Raw genomic sequence first — 19,013 nt, 5'->3', positions numbered from 1 at the left:
ATGACTGGGACACCCCTGGCTCATGTTTGAGAACAACATAAAGCTGAGCAAACAGTTGAGCCCAGAGTTCATTGTCTTTCGGAGGAGGCTGCTGCCATTAGAACAGGAAAGCCAGAGCAAAGGATGAAGGAGATTGCCCAGAGTGGCTTTGTGTTTACTTTGCCCTCTGAGCGTCAGAGCAGACATAAGCCATTCCAGGAAATTAAAATCCACCTGCTTTCAATATATGTCTGTATGGCTAAATATTCTATTCACCCAGCGAAACCAGACAGTTCTGCTGAAAACTTGTCTGGCGAGAGGTAAATATCACAGTACAGAAAATCGCTAGAATAAAGTGAAAATAACACTACTCAATAACACTCCCTTGTTGCACTCACTCTTCTTGCTTGTGTATCGATGAATGTCTTCTGTGTTCTCACTTTAAATTGTTATCAGCTTCCTAAATGCTTGAAAGCAGCCGTATGTCATTTTATTTTAAACTGCAACTTCCTGGCCTACATAATTAAGTATTTCTGTAGCCATCACATGTCCAAAACTACTATGCTCTCTTAAATCCTCAGTAGAACTCTCTTACCTTAGATTCAAACGGTGCAATCCCATAATCCCCTTCAAATCCAACTATCCATCCTGGGTATATGAAACTCTCAGAGGGGGAATGCTAACAGCCCTGGGAAAGACGCTCAGTGACTATCAAGGTCAGGAACTGCAGGTTCATAAATACTGTATGTCCCTGTGGAGAAGCTTGCTCTCAAGCTGAGAGAACCACCTTCTCATGTGAACATGTCCAGCAAAAAGGACTTTTTAACTCCTCCCAGTAGGAAACACACAGGTGTAAATAAAAGAAAAGACTCCATTATCAAAAAGCGTACTTTTACTACACTTGGGTGAATCTGATCTAACCAAATCACCAAACGTCAATGTAGTCTGGTGGCTTTGAAGAGAGCATAGATTATGGCTTCAGTTCCCAGTCAGGAAGGGCTGTCTGACGGCGAGATCAAGCGATACAAATATTCTAAATACAGCATACATATACTCAAAATTATATTTATCTTTTAGGTGGGCCTTTGTTTTAGGTGTCCAAAACATATCCACACACAGCAGTAGATTGCTTGCTTCTGTGTAGCTACTCCTGTCAGTTTTTCCAAACTGGTGGCTAGCCGACAGCCTTCTACTGTAGGTAAAACACTGACTATGGATAAGTACCTCATAAAACCCCCCTTCAAAACAAAACTATCCCATTAACAACCTCCACACCTTGTTTTGAAGTATCCAGACCACACTTCAAACCCCATCTTCATGCCTTTGATGTTTTATATATCAAACACAGTCTGACAGCATGAAGAGAGCCCATCTGTAGACCCTGGTTTATTCTTAAGTGTGAGAAAGGACTGAATATCTACAGAACAAAATTCAGTGGAGCTATTGTGCAGCTTTACCCTTTGTTTGGCCTTATATGTAGTGAGGGGCAAGAACAAGCTGACTCTCTCTCTAGAGACCAGTGGAGTGTCACATCGTAATTTTTAATCGGTTTTATGAACCATAATAAATCAGTTGGACCAAATTTGACAACTTTCAAAGACATGCTGATGAGTGCTCACCTTGAACTCCACCTCCATGCCGGTGACATTCTCTCCTGGTTCGATCTGCGTCAGCCTCTGGATGTAGGAGTACAGGTTCCTGGCCGGGACCTCCGTGTTCCCGCAGGTCACGGCCTCCAGCAATGCGTCATGAATGAAGATGTACTGATCCTCCGTCTGGACCATGTAGTTCCTCTGGGAGCGCATCAGCGTGACATGGCCGTAGATGTCGAGGGTCTTCTCATGCTTGATCCTCTCGGCCATGCCGTCGATTACTATGAAGCAACCTGTGCGACCCACTCCAGCACTGAGCCAAAACGAGGGGGGGAGAAAAACAGGGAACACATGGTGATGTTATGCTCTCAACAACCTATGGGAGATAAATTGTTAAGCAAATAATTTTCCTAAGTGCTATGCCTTCAAATTCGGTACAAATCTAGTCCTGTTGCATATTGCAAAAGCAATAACATACTGTGCCTAAATCTACTAAGTATCACAAAGATGCCAGCAAGCAATATTTCCAACAAAGGACGTAAAAACTGACATCAGCGATGAGTCAGCATCACCGTCTGACTGGCATTAGGAAGATATCCTCTCCTATCGACATACAATCCAGAAATATAATACATTTAGCTGCCCACCCAAACACTTCACATTTATGCTGTGCAAGTCCCTAAATGTTGAAACAGCCTGACCAAGCAACTTCCTGCAAGCGAATAAAAACCTCTTTATATGGTTAAATTAATATCAGTGTGTATGTGGGTGTGTGCACGCTGGCTTGTGTGTGTGTGTGTTGTTCAGGTGAAATGAGATTTGGTCCATTGTTTGATACAGAGGCTGGTTCATATGTTAAGGCACATTAGGATGGAGTCTTTCCGGGATAATTACATTTGACTGATAATCCTGTTAGAACTCCATCTGACTGCTACGGAAGATTAGGAAGAGCTCCTCTCCTGCCAACCTTTTCAACCCCCTCCCCTCCACCCCCGAGCCTCATCTCTCTTTATCTTCTCTCCAAGTACCCTTACAACACTCTCACACCCGCCCCACCACGTTTTCACTCTCGCATTTTTTTTTAGACTCCATTTTCTCTCCACCTTTCCCTTTCTTTAATTCATCATTTCCATTCACTGTGTCCTGGATTTGACCTCACCTTCTCTCTCATGCTGCACATATCTCCTCCTTTAACTCCCAGGAGCCAACTCTCCCTCTCAATCATTCCTCCATCCCCCTTTCTTCACTCTCTTTTCCTCCTTCCACCATCTTTACCTCACTATTCTCCCTCCCAAGAGCTTCTGCTCCATATTCTCTCCCTCTGCTACCCACTATCTTCTCTTCTTCCCTCCCTGGTAGAGCAAGCAGGACTTGGGCCGAGCTCTGAAGATCAACATTGTGCCAAGAATGCAATGACAGGTTGACAGATTTATTTCTCCAACCAGCATGTGAGCCTCCTGCTGCTGAGACGGCAGCTCATTTGAATATAAACTTATGAACCCAGATCTACCACCAGCTTAAACTGTAAATAGCGAACACTACTTATGGAAAAGAGGGTAAGCATGGCGGCCGCTGTTGTTGTAAAGTGAGGTTGTTAAGTGAGGAATGTGGGTGTCTAAGCCACTGAGGATGGTTTGGGGTTTTCATAATGGCAGGTCAATCTGATTTCAGCTCAGGACCTATGAATGATTGTATACAAGTGTTCTTGGACTCTTTTTGAATTTCACAGACTCCTGGGGATACGAAAGAATGACGTTGCCAAGTAAAACCCAAAATAACACATAAGCGTTTCATGAAAGCCCACACACAATCAAGGACCAAATGGAATTTATTTTTGGTCAAGGACCACTTTTCTTGGGGATTTTCAGAATGCTTTTAGTACAGTAAATTATATGACATTTTTAAAGTTAGTCATTAGAAAAACACAAGCACTGATAAAAACCCCCACACACACCTGCAGTGGACGACCATTGGACCCGCATCTGGTGGGTTGCAGGCCTTGACCCTGCGTAGGAAGGCCAGGAAGGGGGTGGGATGTTCAGGTACCCCGTGGTCTGGCCAGGCGGTAAACTGGAAGTGACGAACCTCACGCTTCTCATTGGAGCCGCTCTGTCAAAAACGTTTAAGATAAAGCTGGAATAACTATATATTTATGTTGTTTATATCTATAGTGTCTGATAAAAAAACTGAACCCACAATGTCTCCATCTGTCTTTCAGTACTTTTCAACCTCCCTACCCTGTCTGTGGTACTCAGCTCTAGGCACATTTGTTCCTACTATGAATGTTGATTATGAAAAACAGGACTTGAATAAGAGGAAAAGGTAAAGTCATTTCCCTTAACAGCTGGAAAACATTGCCAAAACAACAGTTTATTTCTTGAGGTATTAATAGTCATGGATTAATACACTTTTGGTGGCCGAATGAGTGTGAGCACTGACTAAAAACCACAGTGCCCATGTTCTTGGTAATAATAATCACACAGAAAACAACAGTGTGGCTTTTAATACTTTTTGAGCAGTAATAGAGGTCTGCGGCACAGAGAAATAAGCTGCAGTGTATCAGGCTTTAGCTACACGACCAATACTTGTAAGAAGGATCAATTCATTGTTGGTTTTTGGCTTTTGGGCTTTGGCTTGGTTTTTTCTGGTATTTGTTGACAACAAGAATAATCTAAAAGATCCCAAGACTAATCCTTTCAAATGTACAACAGTAACTCATGGCTAACATGTATATGTGAACAAAGTAGTTAGTTTATTGAAGCTGACAGGGGGTCCATTGTAGGTGACATGAGAGATGCATTACTTTAATCTCATTGGAAATCAATATTGTATGAAACATTAAAACAAAATGTGGTCGTTCTCCATGCTGGGTCACAAAGGCAGCTGCATAGTTATGTACAAACTGTGACATGGCCAAAGCATAAAGCACAAACACACAAACTAGTAGGCATGAATATTTCAACAGATCAATACACACACAACCCCATTACACTCCACTGCACATGTCATGTTACCTTGTAGAGAGCGAAGGTCCTGACAGAGTAGGTGGCCAGCTCCACTGTGTCCAGCAGAGTGACCTGGATGAGGCCGTAGGTCTCTGTGCCCCGCGTTGGCCAGTACTGATCACACTTCACCTACAAGGGGAAGAGGTAAGAAGCTGTGAGAGATGCAGAGCAGTTTGTATATGCCTGTACACATGTTTGTAAAAGACCAAGAAATAAATATAGCTGACTTTGGTGCGTGTGCTTGTGTACAGAGGCAAAAGGAAGGGAGTTTTGAAGCTTATCGGTTAGAGTTTCTGCAAACTCAGATAGTAATGTTTGGAAAAGAATTGCATTTTGTGACAACCCAGTGCGTGAAAGCGGTTTTAGTAAGTTTGTGGGGTGAAGAGGGACAGACAGAGAGGCAGGGGAGAGAGAGTTCTGCTTTCTGGGGTGTGATCCTGCATACGTTGTGCTTTAAATACTAGAGAACTGTACTCCATGAGAATGCCATATATATTATATTTTATGTTAGCACCATGACATCAAGTCAAATTCCTAGTATGTGTGAACCTACCTGGCAATAAACCTGTTTCTGATTCTGATTCTGATTCTGATTCTGATATGTTGGTGGGCTCTCACATATAGCCAACACAGAGCTGGAAAAATCCACTGACACCTCAAGCCCTCACATATTTTATGCTGTACATCGAACTACATTCCAACCTCACACATCCCTACAAAAAGACTTCCTGCACAACAAATCCCAGATTCCATGACCACCAAGACACCTAGGATTCCCTTGAATAAATCAGCCATATTTGTAGTTCATCGCCTCAGCCTCGGAGACCACAGAAAAGATAGGAAAATATCCCAGAGGAGGGCCTTGGCAGAATCAGGCCAAACCAAACGTTATGTGCTGATCCCTCCAGTCCTCACATCAAAGACAGCAGGGAGCTCAGCTCAGCTCGCTCTGCATTCCACTGCTCCAGACTTGGGATTTTGCGTTTTGGCCCGGGACGTTGAGCCTGTAATTACAGCCTTTCCAACTGTTGTTTTCCCACCAGACCTTGAGACACTATGGGGACAGGAACGGTTGTCCACGTAGGGGGGCCAAACCCTGCCAAACACTGACAGGATCGCAGTAAATGCCTGTTGTGAAGACTTGATTATTCATCGGTATATTTGCTTAAAGGAAAACTGCCGTGCTCTTGTGTGGTTTGATTGGTGCTAAAAGGAAGGATACTGGCAAGATTCCCACTGTGGGACCATCTGTGATCATCTCTGTTGTTCTGCAATGCGTGAACACATAATGGCGTAATGTTGAGAGGTGTTAAATTAGATTAAATCATTTTCTCCAACAAGCAGCTCAATCCTCGCTCAAACCGTAGATATAATAGTAGGGGGCTTATAATAAACAGTTAAATACAGTTAAATTGGCTGCTTCTGCTGTTGCATCATGTTGTAACTACCTTATTGAATTGAGAGAATTTAAAGCTTAGCAGTCATTCACAAACTAAAGATGAATCATTTTTACGAGGCAGTGGCAGCCTACAGCTTACAATTAGGTGATTTGCAGTCCTTCATTATGTACTGAGTCTTTCTTCAATAGCTAAATCCTATCCTGCATAGCCAACAGACAGAAACATAGAAACACAGTTGTGCACGTGATCATGCAAACTGAAGACACTAATGTGCACTGTTTTTGACCTGGAGTGGGTTACAATAAACTACATCTCGGACCAAGTTAACTATGAGTGCCTTTAGGTGAGTTGAAAACAATCCTGCATTCCTACTCAAAACATTGGCATTAGGAGAAAAAGGGTAGAAAACATCAGAAAAAAAGGGCACTGAAAAGGGATAAAAGGTAAGGAGAAAACCATGTGAGGTGAGGTTGCATTTCAAAAGGGATTAGCAAAGGAGAGAAAGAGAGGTCTTGCCTTAGAGAAGAAATAAGAGGGCATCTGAGGGTCAAACAGACACAACAGAGACAGTTGGGAAAGGTTGAAAAGGAAACAGAGTTTAACACAAGACACAGGTTAGTAGGAAACGAAGCACAGATGAGAGGAAAGGATCATTTTCCGAACACGGCTCTGGACATAATTGCTTAGCGCTTAATCATGATTCATACCTCAAGCCATTCTTGTTCATTTTATTCTAACATGACATGCTCATTACATCGCATTTTTACTCAAGTGTATATTCTGTTAACAAAAGAACAATTCCTTCGAGCTAAATGATTTTCTAATCCATTACCTACCCCTATTTAATTCTTCTTGTAATCCCCCTAGCTCTTGCTCACCATTCTAATCCATTAGATTGTACTGTACTCTATTTTGATTAACTACATGCCACCTTGTGCTATGCTACATGACGGATTTAATTTCTTACTTTACCACTGCACTTTAAGGTTGGTCATCGTATCGGTTGCTTTTTGGTTTATTTAATAAGGTTATTTTCTGTACTTTATGACACGTCCTTGTCTTTTGTCTTACTCCTTTTCTTGGTTATCCTGTTCCTTCCATATCTTAAAAAAGTGTAATGTCCTGCCGTGCCTCATTCCTCCTCACTGCTCTCAAATCAACCATATCCAATCCTATATTCTAGCCTTATTCAACTCTAACCTAACTGTTCTTTATTTCTCTTACTTTACTGTAATTGAACTTTTATGGCCGTGTCTTCTCACCTCTATTCTACTAAATCATGCTGACTTCTACTTCTTCCACTACCCATCCTGTTCTCTTACACACATTATCTTACCCTTCTGTACCCAAGTCCTCATTTTAACATACTTTTCGCTTTCCTTTCTGAATTACCATCAATCCTATCTCACGCTAACAGTCTTACTCTACACTGCACCTTCTTCACCCTTTACTGTGCTGACCCCTACATGTCACTGCTGACACTTCCTCAATCATCTGAAAAGCAGAATGCTGCAGGTAAAGCAAATAAATAATGGATTACATGAACAGCATGTAGCCTACCTAAGCAACTTGCCTGCTGATGTACACTGGCACAGGCCGAGGATAAAAAGGTGTGCCACGCTTGCTTCTGTCAGGATTTAAAGAATGCAGTAAGAGTACTCCTTTTGAGGTCTTTGGCATTTATTTTAAAAATATGCAGTGTTCAAATAATGTTTCACTTCACAGTTTTTGCTTAAAACATTTTTCTTGGGACATCATTAATATACAGATTCTAATTGTTTTATCTAGTGTGTAGCTAACCGGAACTGATAATAGTACAGGATGACTCGAGGAAACTCTTATATTTATTGACCTTAAAGGTGGGGTAGGTAAGTTTGAGAAACCGGCTCGAGATACACTTTTTGTTATATTCCATGGAATGCTCTTAACATCCCGATAGCAATGAATATTTTAAGTGCTTTGAAAAAAAATCCATAAAAGAATATCATCTGTGGAAGCCGTAGTACTGTAAAAAGCACGACCAATCATTTTAGCCGGCCCGGCTAAAATAACTGGATGGCCTACCTGCCTGTCAGCCTTCCATCTGTGCACAAACTTATCTCGTGCCCTCATTGGTCATGTGCGTGTTCGTGTGTGTTGGAGGAGGGGCTCTGTAAGGAAGTGGCAGATTTTCTCCGGTTGTGTATTTTCAAATTCTAGCGCACTCGAGCTGGTTTCTCAAACGTACCTACCCCACCTTTAACCTAGTACATGTATACCTTATATACTGTACCGTTTACCTCACCATACACAACACAAATGCTTCCTTATGTCTCTCAATTTTTCCCAATGTATTCCACAATGTCTTGTGTTCTGTGCTATCTGTGCAAATCCTACCAAACCATTCGACAAAGAGAAAAACCTACTTAATATTGCATCCTGACATTTACCCAATTTCCAGACTGACCTATCTTCTCCTGCTCCTCCCTATTCTGCCTGATTCTTTTTGATTACATCCCACCTTTCCCATTTTCTTCTCTTGAAAATCAATATTGTGGTGGCGCAGTGCTGTGCTACCCTGTCCTTGCTGTCCCATATTCCCATGTTATTCCATCCCTCTATTTCTTACCCGTGATTTCTCTTCCAGCTTGGTCATCATTATAATGTTCGCTGTGTGCTGCTCCCAGACCAACCTCCAGAAATCCCCAAAAGTCTCAGGTAGGGACCCCTGGGTGGCAATATAGGCATTCTGTCGGCGGTAGCCATCAATATAGTTTGCATTGATGTAGTCACTGCCTGGGACACCTGCGTAATGAAGAAAAAGTTGAAGTTAGGGAGAATGTTGAAACAAATGATGTGTGCAAGGTGAGAAGTTGAATGAATTGTGATGAAGGTTGAAGAGAATAAACAGGGGAACAGGTGTGTGAAGTCGATGCTACTGATGCTGAAATATGCATCAATGTCTCTGTACTGCATCATATGTATATATCAGGGTGGAATGTCTGCACTGATTACATGAAGACCGTATCTGTCTGTGTAATTTCCTTTACAGATGAACCCGATTCTTACTATAATTTGCGGTGAAATAATCTATATGGATTACTTAAAGTCTGCTGCAATGAAATCAGGTTTATGTCTCAGTAATAAAAGGTGCAGACCATCTGAGGTCATGGCGGGGAGATTAATGTTTCCACAGGGCCAAGCGTCCTTTGGTGTTGGATTGTTCAGCCGTCTTGTTTTATAATATATGCTAAAACGATCATGGGCCTAATCTGACTACACTCTGGATGTGTCGCTTTGAATGGCAATATGACTGTAAGGCCGTCTCTGTGTAAGACTCAGCTGACACTGCTTGTCCTGGAAGGGATTGTGTATAAGTGTGTGTGTCTGTGTGTGTGTGTGAGTGTGTGTGTGATGTGAGAGACCATCTGTGTGTGTTTGATTTAGGATCAGTCCTGCTCATCTGGGGCCTAATACCATAATCCCAAAAATCACTGAGTCACAACTCAAACATGCACACATACACCAAAACACCAATGTACACACACAGGCATACACACAGACGTGTACGCGTGCATTCAGCCGTGACCCGATTCTGCTGAAGTGGGACACAAAACTCTTTTTGAATCGTCTAATAGCAGTTTACACTTAAAAAGATAGAAGTCAATGAGCAAACAGTAGAATCCCGACAGGAAGAAACTCCTGCAGCTGATCTTTTCTCTTGCAGCCTATTGTAAGAGCACGACTCAGTCCCAAAGTCAAAGACCCCACGTCTCGCACACACATGCCTCGCACACACATGCCTCACACACACACGGCTCACACACACACGGCTCACACACACACGCCTCACACACACGCACACACAAACAAGCAGACACTTAAATGACAAAGGAGAACGGGGTTTTTACACAATTTATTCTAAATGGGATGAGCACAGACGGTAAGACGAGCTTCTAACATATGTTTATCAACCTCAGTCTATAAAAGACAGCTTTGCTAACTGCTTTGATGTGCTACAACTTTATTGCAAGGGACTACAGCAGAAGCACTGTGCAGATAAAACACACACATACACACACACCCTTCCAGTCTCTTGGTGGTTACCCTGGCTTGGCAGAGAGTTTGTGTTCATGCAGCATGTGTGGAGGAGACTGGGAGCAAAAGTGCATATCTGTGCTTGTGCAAATCCTGGGCATGTGTTTTAAATCTATGGAAAAGTGTGTGTATACGTGAGTGTGGGTTGTGTGTGACATGCTCAAGAGTATATGTGTTTTCTAAACTGAAAGAAAGACAGACAGCCAGGGCTCCAGGACAGGCGGGGGTGGAAGGACTGCTCACACATGCTCTGCCCAGATAAGGCTCATCTGTTTGGGCTTGGCCTCCCACTGCCTCCCTCTCTCCACTTTCGAGCTGCCAGTTTCTCTGCCTCAGGTCTTTCCGAGCTGAGGTGGGTGAATGCGCATCAAAACACACACTGAGAGCAAGACTGAGAGTTTCGTTTTGTTTTAAAAGACCAAATTTAGACGAATGGGCATACCGTGAAAATATATTAGTGAATACATTATTAATAAAATGTGAGCTCATTTATCTCCATTAACATTAAAATGGTGAGAGACCGCATCAAATATATGATGTGATGGCAATTGCTATCCTGAAATGATATTTTTATGGCTGATGAAGTTAAAGCCCTATGTGTGAAAATGAGAAATGGCAATGAAATGCATCTTTGGGCTATTAATATCGCATCCGCCATGGATTGCAGCTCTCACTCACACACGCACACGCACACGCACACACACACACACACACGCACACGCACACACACACACACACACACACATGTGCTTCTATAATTGTGATGGCTTTCATTGAACAAATGTAATCCATAGCCTCTGTTTCCAACCCTATCACAACTTCATGCCCAGTCTAAACCCTTGGCCCAATATTAATCCTGAAACCATGTCATAAACCTCCAAAAGCCTGTTTCAAAAGGGCAACATGCTGTCATTTCCTAATAATGACCTCACGCACATACACACACACACACACACACACACACACACACACACACACACACCACACACACACACACACACACACACACACACACACACACACACACACACACACACACACACACACACACACACACACAGTGTTTCTTACCCTCAATGCTGGAGAGTATGACTCTGGAGTGATCATAGGCAATGACGTTAGCATAGCGGTTCTTTGGTTTGTTGACCTCCAAGTTGGAGTTCTCCCATGTGAACTGCTGACCGGGGTCGATGGACTACAACACACAAAAGACAAGGTCAAAGAACAAATAGGAAACATCAACACTATATAACAGAAAGCACCACCGTTAACCTCTGGTATATTTAATTTAATTCTGTTATAATATCATGCTTATGCTAAATGCATAACGGCCTACTAAGTGTATGTTGGCAAAGACGTTGTTATTTCTTAAAATCTCCCTTGAAATTCAGATAATCGCATCTAGAAAAGCCAGAAGCAACTTTAGGCTCACACACATTGTCCAATGTTGCTGCAGCAGAAAACCACAGCATTAGAAACCAAGTACAAATTGAACATTAACAAGGTATTACTGAACTTGAACAGGAATGTCGGCAAATATGATATCCCATTTCAAGAAACACCAGCGATGTAGGGACTTTCCGCTTTCTCTACCAGAGAAAGATGATAAAAGCACAATAAATTCCTCTGGGAGAGAAAGGATGGCTGTGTTAGACCAACACATTAAGTTCCTGGAGGGTAATTACAGTGTAACCATCGCTGTTAGCTGGAAGAGGCAGACATGAGGTCATTATTGGGCTGTCAATGGAGAGGGACGAAGAGGAGAGAGCCAGAGCAATTTAGCAATTTTGAATATTTTACGACACATAATTATGGTTTGGTTAGGGGAAAAATGGACCAGAGTGGTACGGGTTGAGTGCATGCGTGTGTTTGAGACTGCTTTCCGCGCGCTGCCCAACATCATGTGTGTCTGATTATTACACCGCAATCATTTCTGGCCTCTCTCTCTCCCTCAGTGCTTCCTCCATCCATCTCTCTCGTTCCCTCGTTGAGGGTTCAGCACCGAACAAAGCACACAGTCATGCAGAGAGAATGCGGGGCTCAACAGAGTGGTTCAACTCACACCACAATTACATGCAGATCTCCCTCACTGTCTCTTCCACCCTCCTTTATCCTTTTCTCCCTAAAACATCCTCGCTCTGTTTTTCTCCCCTGCATAATGTGTCCTTGTCTTGATTTATAAACATATCTCTGTCACCCACAATTTATCTTTCTCTTGTCTTAGCCAATTCGACCCTTATGCCTGCTTCTTCACATAGAGGCCGTCGGTCTAAAATTATTAGATTTTATTGCAAAAAGAAAACATTTTAACCCTTTTAATAGCTCTCTGTGGGGTTCATTGCAATGCCAGTACCATTTGCTACACAGTCAGCATGTTGGGTAATATGCTACTGATGTGTTTTTGTTATTTAGTCCAGCAGTTCAGCACACCAAGTTCAGGCACGTTGTTATCTCTAAGTACATGCCGTTTTGTCCCAAATTAACTGTGCGAAAAGTTGAAGAGAACTAATCAGAAAATGTCTTTTTTTAATAGAGAACATTGGCTTCATGTATCTCTTGGTGAGTGTCCTCTCTCCTAAGCAAACTCTTTATTTCTATCTCTATTGCCCCTCTTCCTCCACCAGAGCGTAGAAATAAGCGCTAGATAACCATCTGGCTGTAAGCAAACTCTCTTTGAGCCTGCAATTTCAATTTCCCCCTTATATTTGTAAAGATAACGACAAGGAAAGGAAAAATGTGTGTTATCTTGTATCGTTCAATGAGGGTGAATCAAAGTGCATCTTAACTTTGGACACTGCATGAGGCTCAATCTACAGCGCTGGCAAACTGAGCTTATAAAATATTCAGAGTCAACAATAAATATGTGTTTGATTGCATCAAAACCAGATGAATTCACCAAGTTTAAAGATATTCAGGGACAGATAATCAGCATTCCTACCTCGTACTCTTGGGAGAACTTGAGATTGTCGTTTGCCTTGAGGCGCTCAGTGTGATCTGCCAGCTCAGAGATGGGGACAGGCGGGTGACTTGCCATGCCTGCCGTGCGGAAAAAAATAAAAAGAGGCCTTTTAGATACATGTACAAAAAAAGTTTGTGGAGGAAAATGTTAAGAGCAAGGATTCTCAGAGGTGGTGTTGTTTAGTGTTCTGTCCACAGTCAGCGGAGGAAGCAAATGGAGGTGTTTTTTTGTGTTAAGTGACCATTTTCTCTCCGGGCGGACAGAGAGAACAATGTGCGTGTTCTGAAAGTTACTGAGGCACAATAACATGTCCTCAGAGTGAATGCACACTGCTGGTGAAGACAAAAAAAGACTGTGACACAGGCGGTTAAACATTTAGCATGAAGATTCTTTTAGGGTTTCACAAAGAAATATTCCAGAGGCATTTTGATGAAATGTTGTCAATTCAAGCAGCTTCATCCTATATGGGATGGAAGGTTAGTTAGCCTGAACATGGGAGAGAAAGTAGAAAATAAAGAAAGAGATAAAATGAATACGGTAATATGGAAAACAATGACAGCAGAAAGAAGATCTATGATCTATAGCGGACTAAGACCAACTAACTTGACAAACGGCGATAACCGCGGTACACTGATACACGGTAGGCTGAAAAGGGAAACAACACCACAGTTAATCTTATAAAAACAACTAATATGTCACACATCTATCTCCAACCAGTGTCAGTATGTGTATAGAGATGTCTCTAGTTTACCTGGAGTCTGGAAGTTGATTCTGCGTAGCTCCACAGGATCAGTGGGATTGTGGGACGACATGGCTTTGCTGCAGGGGAAACTGGCTTTCCTGCCTTCAGCCTCGGCCCTTTTCCTGGAGAAACAGATCAACACGCAGCATTAACATGTACCTCAAGCTGATGAATTGAAACCTTTTACTGCATACAACAAAAACTGAATCAGGAAAATGTGGGATTTGTAATCTTACACATAACCTCTTAATTATTGGGGGATTTGTGTCTTTTCCAGAAATATTGGAATAACTGTGATTCTCAGAACATTTCCGTATCAATTTAGCCTAAGCTCTAGTTTAGTGTGGCTGCTTTTTCATATGACTTTTACTTTGCTTGTTGTCTGGAAAGGAGGTAGATCATTTTTTCACACATACACACACACTCCCAGGAATGAAAAGTAACATCTACTTCAATATTTATTTTTATGCTATAATCACTGACATGAACGAACTCAGGGAGAGCATTTGTCTATGTCTTTTACTCTAAATGATTGTTGCTTTTATGTCTTCTTTATTTTTATTCAGTGCAGGTAACTATAAAATCATCAAAGAAACATCAAGGTAATCCTGACTCTACTGGGATCCATTATCCAAAGCATTCTTTGCAAAGGCTTTTCAAGGAAAACACCCCTGTAGGACAGAGGAAATGGTAATAGGCAGTGTTTGTTTACCTGTCAGGTTTGCTGGATCCAAACAGGGAGAAGAGGAGATAAAAGGACAGACAAGGATGAATAACATTAGTGTCCAATCAGAAAAACATCAGGGACTGAGGCTGATCTCAACGTTCTCTCATTAAAACTCATCACTTTCATGTTACAATGTTAGATACGTTAATTGCACCTGCATACATATTTACACACCCTATTACTGTGACATCTACTTTATAATGTATCATACTAATAATATGTTGTAGCTCAGCCACTCCTGAGACATTAATGACTGTTTACACTTTAGGGCTTATGAACTTTTTATGAATATTACCATAAAGGTTAATACTTTTGCAATACCACAGTCACAGCAATTATTCATGTGCTGTAACAAAGCTCCATCCAGCAGATGATTATCATGAATAACGCTAATGAGTGCTAATGGTATTTCCCCCTATCTGTTTTGTGAGCACAATTTGCTCCCTGTACATAGATTTTAAGAACAAATTATTAAAGAAACATGCAATTAAATGCACATAACAATTAGTAAACAAACCGATAGGGAAGTTAATTGTGTCGCCTGCAGCAACGCAGGAAAGCAATAAATAAACCTTAATGTTTGTTTCATAAATAGTGGAAACACATAATGAAACAGCTGGGCTTTGTTCAGTCTCGGCTCGATTCTGAGGTAAATCAAAAATGTTTTGCCAATAGTTTAGGTGTAGGTCCAAACTGTTTACCCATTAAAGCAGAGGTTTCTAAGGGGGTTTGAAGGAAGAATAACACGAATAGTGATACAAATAAATGAATATGAACCTTTTCAATGTATCCGAGTCAATACCTTTGACTTTAGAGTAGACTGGAGGTGTTGGGGGGCACACTTGTCTTATTTTGTATCTCATTGGGGGCCCACACTGTCAGACTTTGAAAAACTCTGCCCTAAAGCAATATTCCAGACAACTTCAGTTTAGGGAAGGATAATACATTGTGCGCACCTGTCTGAGAGATAACTGACATCATTATTTGTTCATGACCTTACTCTGTCGAAGGTGATTTACAAACTGCTGATTAAGATGGAACAGTCTAACTACAGGTAATGAATATATTAAAATATTAATAAAACATATATTCGTTACCCAAAAATATTTTAATATTTTTAGTTGAATACACAGAGGAGCCCAAAACAAGTAAATCCCAGTAGAGTATCTGTTTCCCTTGAAGACATAAGCTAACTTTGTAATTATTTTTCTTATCTCGTATTCACAAGAACATTTAATCCTTCACCCTGTCTCTTTTGAATTCCCTTGCTCCTTCTCTCATCAATCACAATCATTTATTAAACCATGTTTTACATCTTCCTTCCTCCATGATGCTGTCTTTACCTCTTGAAGAGGAGAATGGCGATGACGATGCAGACGATGAAGATGACAGCCAACACAGGCCCAACCACCCATAGTAGACCCTCTTCCTCGTCAACGATTGGCTGAGGGTCCACATCCGATGAGGTCACAGGATCCGAATAGGGGCTGGTGGAGTACATAGTCTGGAGGAAAGCATGGGTTTAATGCGTTAAAAAATTGCATTTATAAAAAACTGCATTTAGATGATTGAACTGCGGGGGGGGGGGGTTGTGTTTTCACTCACGTTCTCAGAGAGGTCTAGCAGCGCAAGCACAAAGAAAACATATTCCTGTCCGTTCAGCAGTGGACGGTTGCGGAAGTCACCGTAGTTTCGGCCATCTCCTAGTGTGAACTCCAGGGGGAGGGTCTTAAAATGAGCACTGACATAAGCTCTAGGTTCTGATTGGCCAGCCTGTCTGCGGATGCGGAGGGCTCGACTGACACTGGTCCTGTTGATCTCTTTCAGGAGCTAAAGGGGAAGACAGGGTTAAACAGAGGAGAGGGATGAAGTCAAGATAATTGATACAAACTTTGAAAGTTTAACAAAAAGGTGATAAATGACAGAAAATGGGGAAATAACACATTCCTAAGTGTTTATATAAAAAAAAACATGTTCAAAAAATGACAATTTTAGCAATTTCACCTCACACAAAAACCCTCATCAGTGGAGGAACAATGGGCTGTAAAGAGCTTTATAGCCTTAGCACAAATGCCTTCGTCATCAACTAAATTGCTATTGCATTTATCTATTGAGACAGTCCGACACATAAAACCTCTATTGAAACATGAATGTGCTTTCATAACAGCGTAATGGAGCGAGGAAGTCTTTAGAAAAAGGCAGGAAGTGAAATTAGATGGAAAATATTATGCGAAAGTATTGTTTGGATTAAACAGAACAATGGATGGCCAGGTCATCCACCTTTGCATAATAAGACACAAATGATCTGATAAATTGAGTGGAAAAAACCCAGCCAGTAAACTCAGCATTATTCTCTGGTGTATTGTTGGTGACTGGAAAATTCAATTCAAAATACTTTATTTATCCCTCGAGGGAAATTTTAAAATTTTGCAAGCAAATGTACAAATAGACTTCATTTACACACGCATAAAAAAAAAAACTAAGGCTTAATGGTATTGACCTGTCCATAGCTGGCATATCAAATCCAACACCAACAAGGCACAAGTCAACAATGTCATAATCACATTACCCAGTTAATCATCATTACCCCCCCTCAACATTAGCATTACCTTATAATAGGTTCTTTAATATGATTATTTTTTAGCTGTTTATTAAAATAACCTCCTGTCTGCTGCATGTCTCACCTCATCCAGGTTCATCTGGTCGGGCTCCTCCCAGGGATTCAGGAACTTCCCTGCTCTCTGCTTCTTCAGCGGCACCACCACCACGTAGTAACCCCTAAAACACAGCAGGTTCAGGTTTAAGGACAGTCTCATATTTACTGTACAAAACTGTCACTTTTCCATGAAAACCACAGATGTCTGTTTTGTATTTTCATTTTCTTTATCACAGTTTCTTTTTATTCTCATTTGAGATGTATAAACCTCTTATTATGTATTAATTTTACTTCTCTATTGATCTTCTTATTGCTGTCCTTTTGCTGCAAGAACACATTTACCCACTGGGGATCCATAAGGGTTTATCTTATCTAATCTTCAAACTTACCGACACACATGAGAGTGGAATTGATTTGGCTGTCTAACTCTCAGAAGGAAAGTGAATACAGATGGTTCCCAAAATAATATGCTTCAAAGAACTATGGAGTATTGTATCATTAATACAGTATATAATGCAGCAAGAGCAGCAGCTGTGACACCGCACTCTAAATCTAAACAGTGTGGCTGTTTTTGGAACAGAGGGTCATGTCTGAAGTCATGTGCGAGACAAAAACAATAACACCACTAGGGTCGGGGAAAGAAGTCAGAACATAAGCAGACGCCAAGCGATGAGGGCACTGACACCAAACTCATACATGTGTCCTCAGATGACTCACTGCAGTGCTCTATGCTACTACGTGGAGTGGTACAGTAAAGAAGCTTATTTATGTAGGTTTGTTATAGCTGTAATGCAAGCAAGATTAAATGATTTGTGCTTAAAAATATATATAAAATAATATGGCATTTTTTGGCAAATTCGGGAGGTAATAGATTTAGGTCAATATGATCATCTTCACCAAGTAAAAAAAGTGTGTGCAGATGTTTTTTACAGTGTGTATACAGTGTGTGTACTATCTTGAATCAAGGCATCTGAAAGGGGAAAGAGTCTTGTTTCTGTAAAGAGTGAAAGAGCAAAATGCTGTTTGGGACTCCAAGAATCCCCGAACACTTCTGATGTACGGGAACAAAGTGCAGGAAAGTGGCTTTAAGAACATGTTCTGTAGCAGTGGAGGGAATCAGGTTGTGCTTTAAGGCTCAAGGACTGCTTCCACGTGATATCTATATTTGTTATTGGTTATAAAAAAAGAGAGATGAGATTATCAGCTTTGTGCTTTCATTTGGCCTGTTGCGGGAGTTCTCAGACTTGCTTTGCTGCCAGCTCAGAGAAATCCCCTGTGATGGACCAATAAATGAAAAGCAGCAGTAGGAGGAACAAGTGAAATTGGAGTAAATTCTGCAATTTCTACTATTAGAAATCAATGATCAATGATCTCAATGGGATACACCTGGATAAATAAAGGTTTGAAATTAAATAATACTCCCATTTAATCATTATATTATCAAATAATTTCCCCTCTCACTCTCTTACTCTCATTCATCATCACTACCTGACTTTGGCGGTGGTCTGCACAGTGGGCAGCTGCACTGTCACCATGCCGTCAGCGTTGGTCTTTCCCACCACCATAGGTTTGGTTTTCAGGATGTCTGGGGCGGTGGTGACGGTGACGCGGTGCTGCAGCCCCCCCGCACTGTTGGCCCGGTTAGTGAGTAAAAAGGAGTATTGCGTGTCTGGCTCCAAGCCAGTGATCAGCTTCTGGGTCAGCTTCCCATCCACTTCAACAGACTCGCCCTTTCCATACAGGATCTGGACACAAGGTAGGTCACATAGTTTGAGAGTTAAATTAAACACAACATAGGGTTACACACTTTGTAAGCTCTCAAACAGCTCCGAGGAGGCTATTCATTTTTAATGTAGCTGTTTTATTTTCACATTTG

General features: G+C 41.5%; 1 protein-coding gene across 1 annotated transcript in view; it reads right to left on the bottom strand.

The window, feature by feature from the left end:
- The window catches only part of LOC117482208 (receptor-type tyrosine-protein phosphatase delta-like), an 87,749-nt gene that overhangs the window by 4,586 nt on the left and 64,150 nt on the right, over positions 1–19,013 (bottom strand). Inside the window, 13 exon segments of the mRNA XM_034130231.1 lie at positions 1,599–1,884; positions 3,526–3,680; positions 4,586–4,705; positions 8,585–8,760; positions 11,125–11,248; positions 12,992–13,089; positions 13,616–13,657; positions 13,764–13,876; positions 14,467–14,478; positions 15,825–15,985; positions 16,087–16,311; positions 17,166–17,259; positions 18,626–18,882. Of these exon segments, the coding sequence (XP_033986122.1) occupies positions 1,599–1,884; positions 3,526–3,680; positions 4,586–4,705; positions 8,585–8,760; positions 11,125–11,248; positions 12,992–13,089; positions 13,616–13,657; positions 13,764–13,876; positions 14,467–14,478; positions 15,825–15,985; positions 16,087–16,311; positions 17,166–17,259; positions 18,626–18,882 (1,863 nt within the window).

This window comes from Trematomus bernacchii, unplaced genomic scaffold (genome assembly GCF_902827165.1).
Source record: "Trematomus bernacchii unplaced genomic scaffold, fTreBer1.1, whole genome shotgun sequence".
NCBI lineage: Eukaryota > Metazoa > Chordata > Actinopteri > Perciformes > Nototheniidae > Trematomus > Trematomus bernacchii.
Note: the sequence above shows the minus strand (reverse complement) of the source record. Positions and strands in the feature narration are given on the sequence as shown.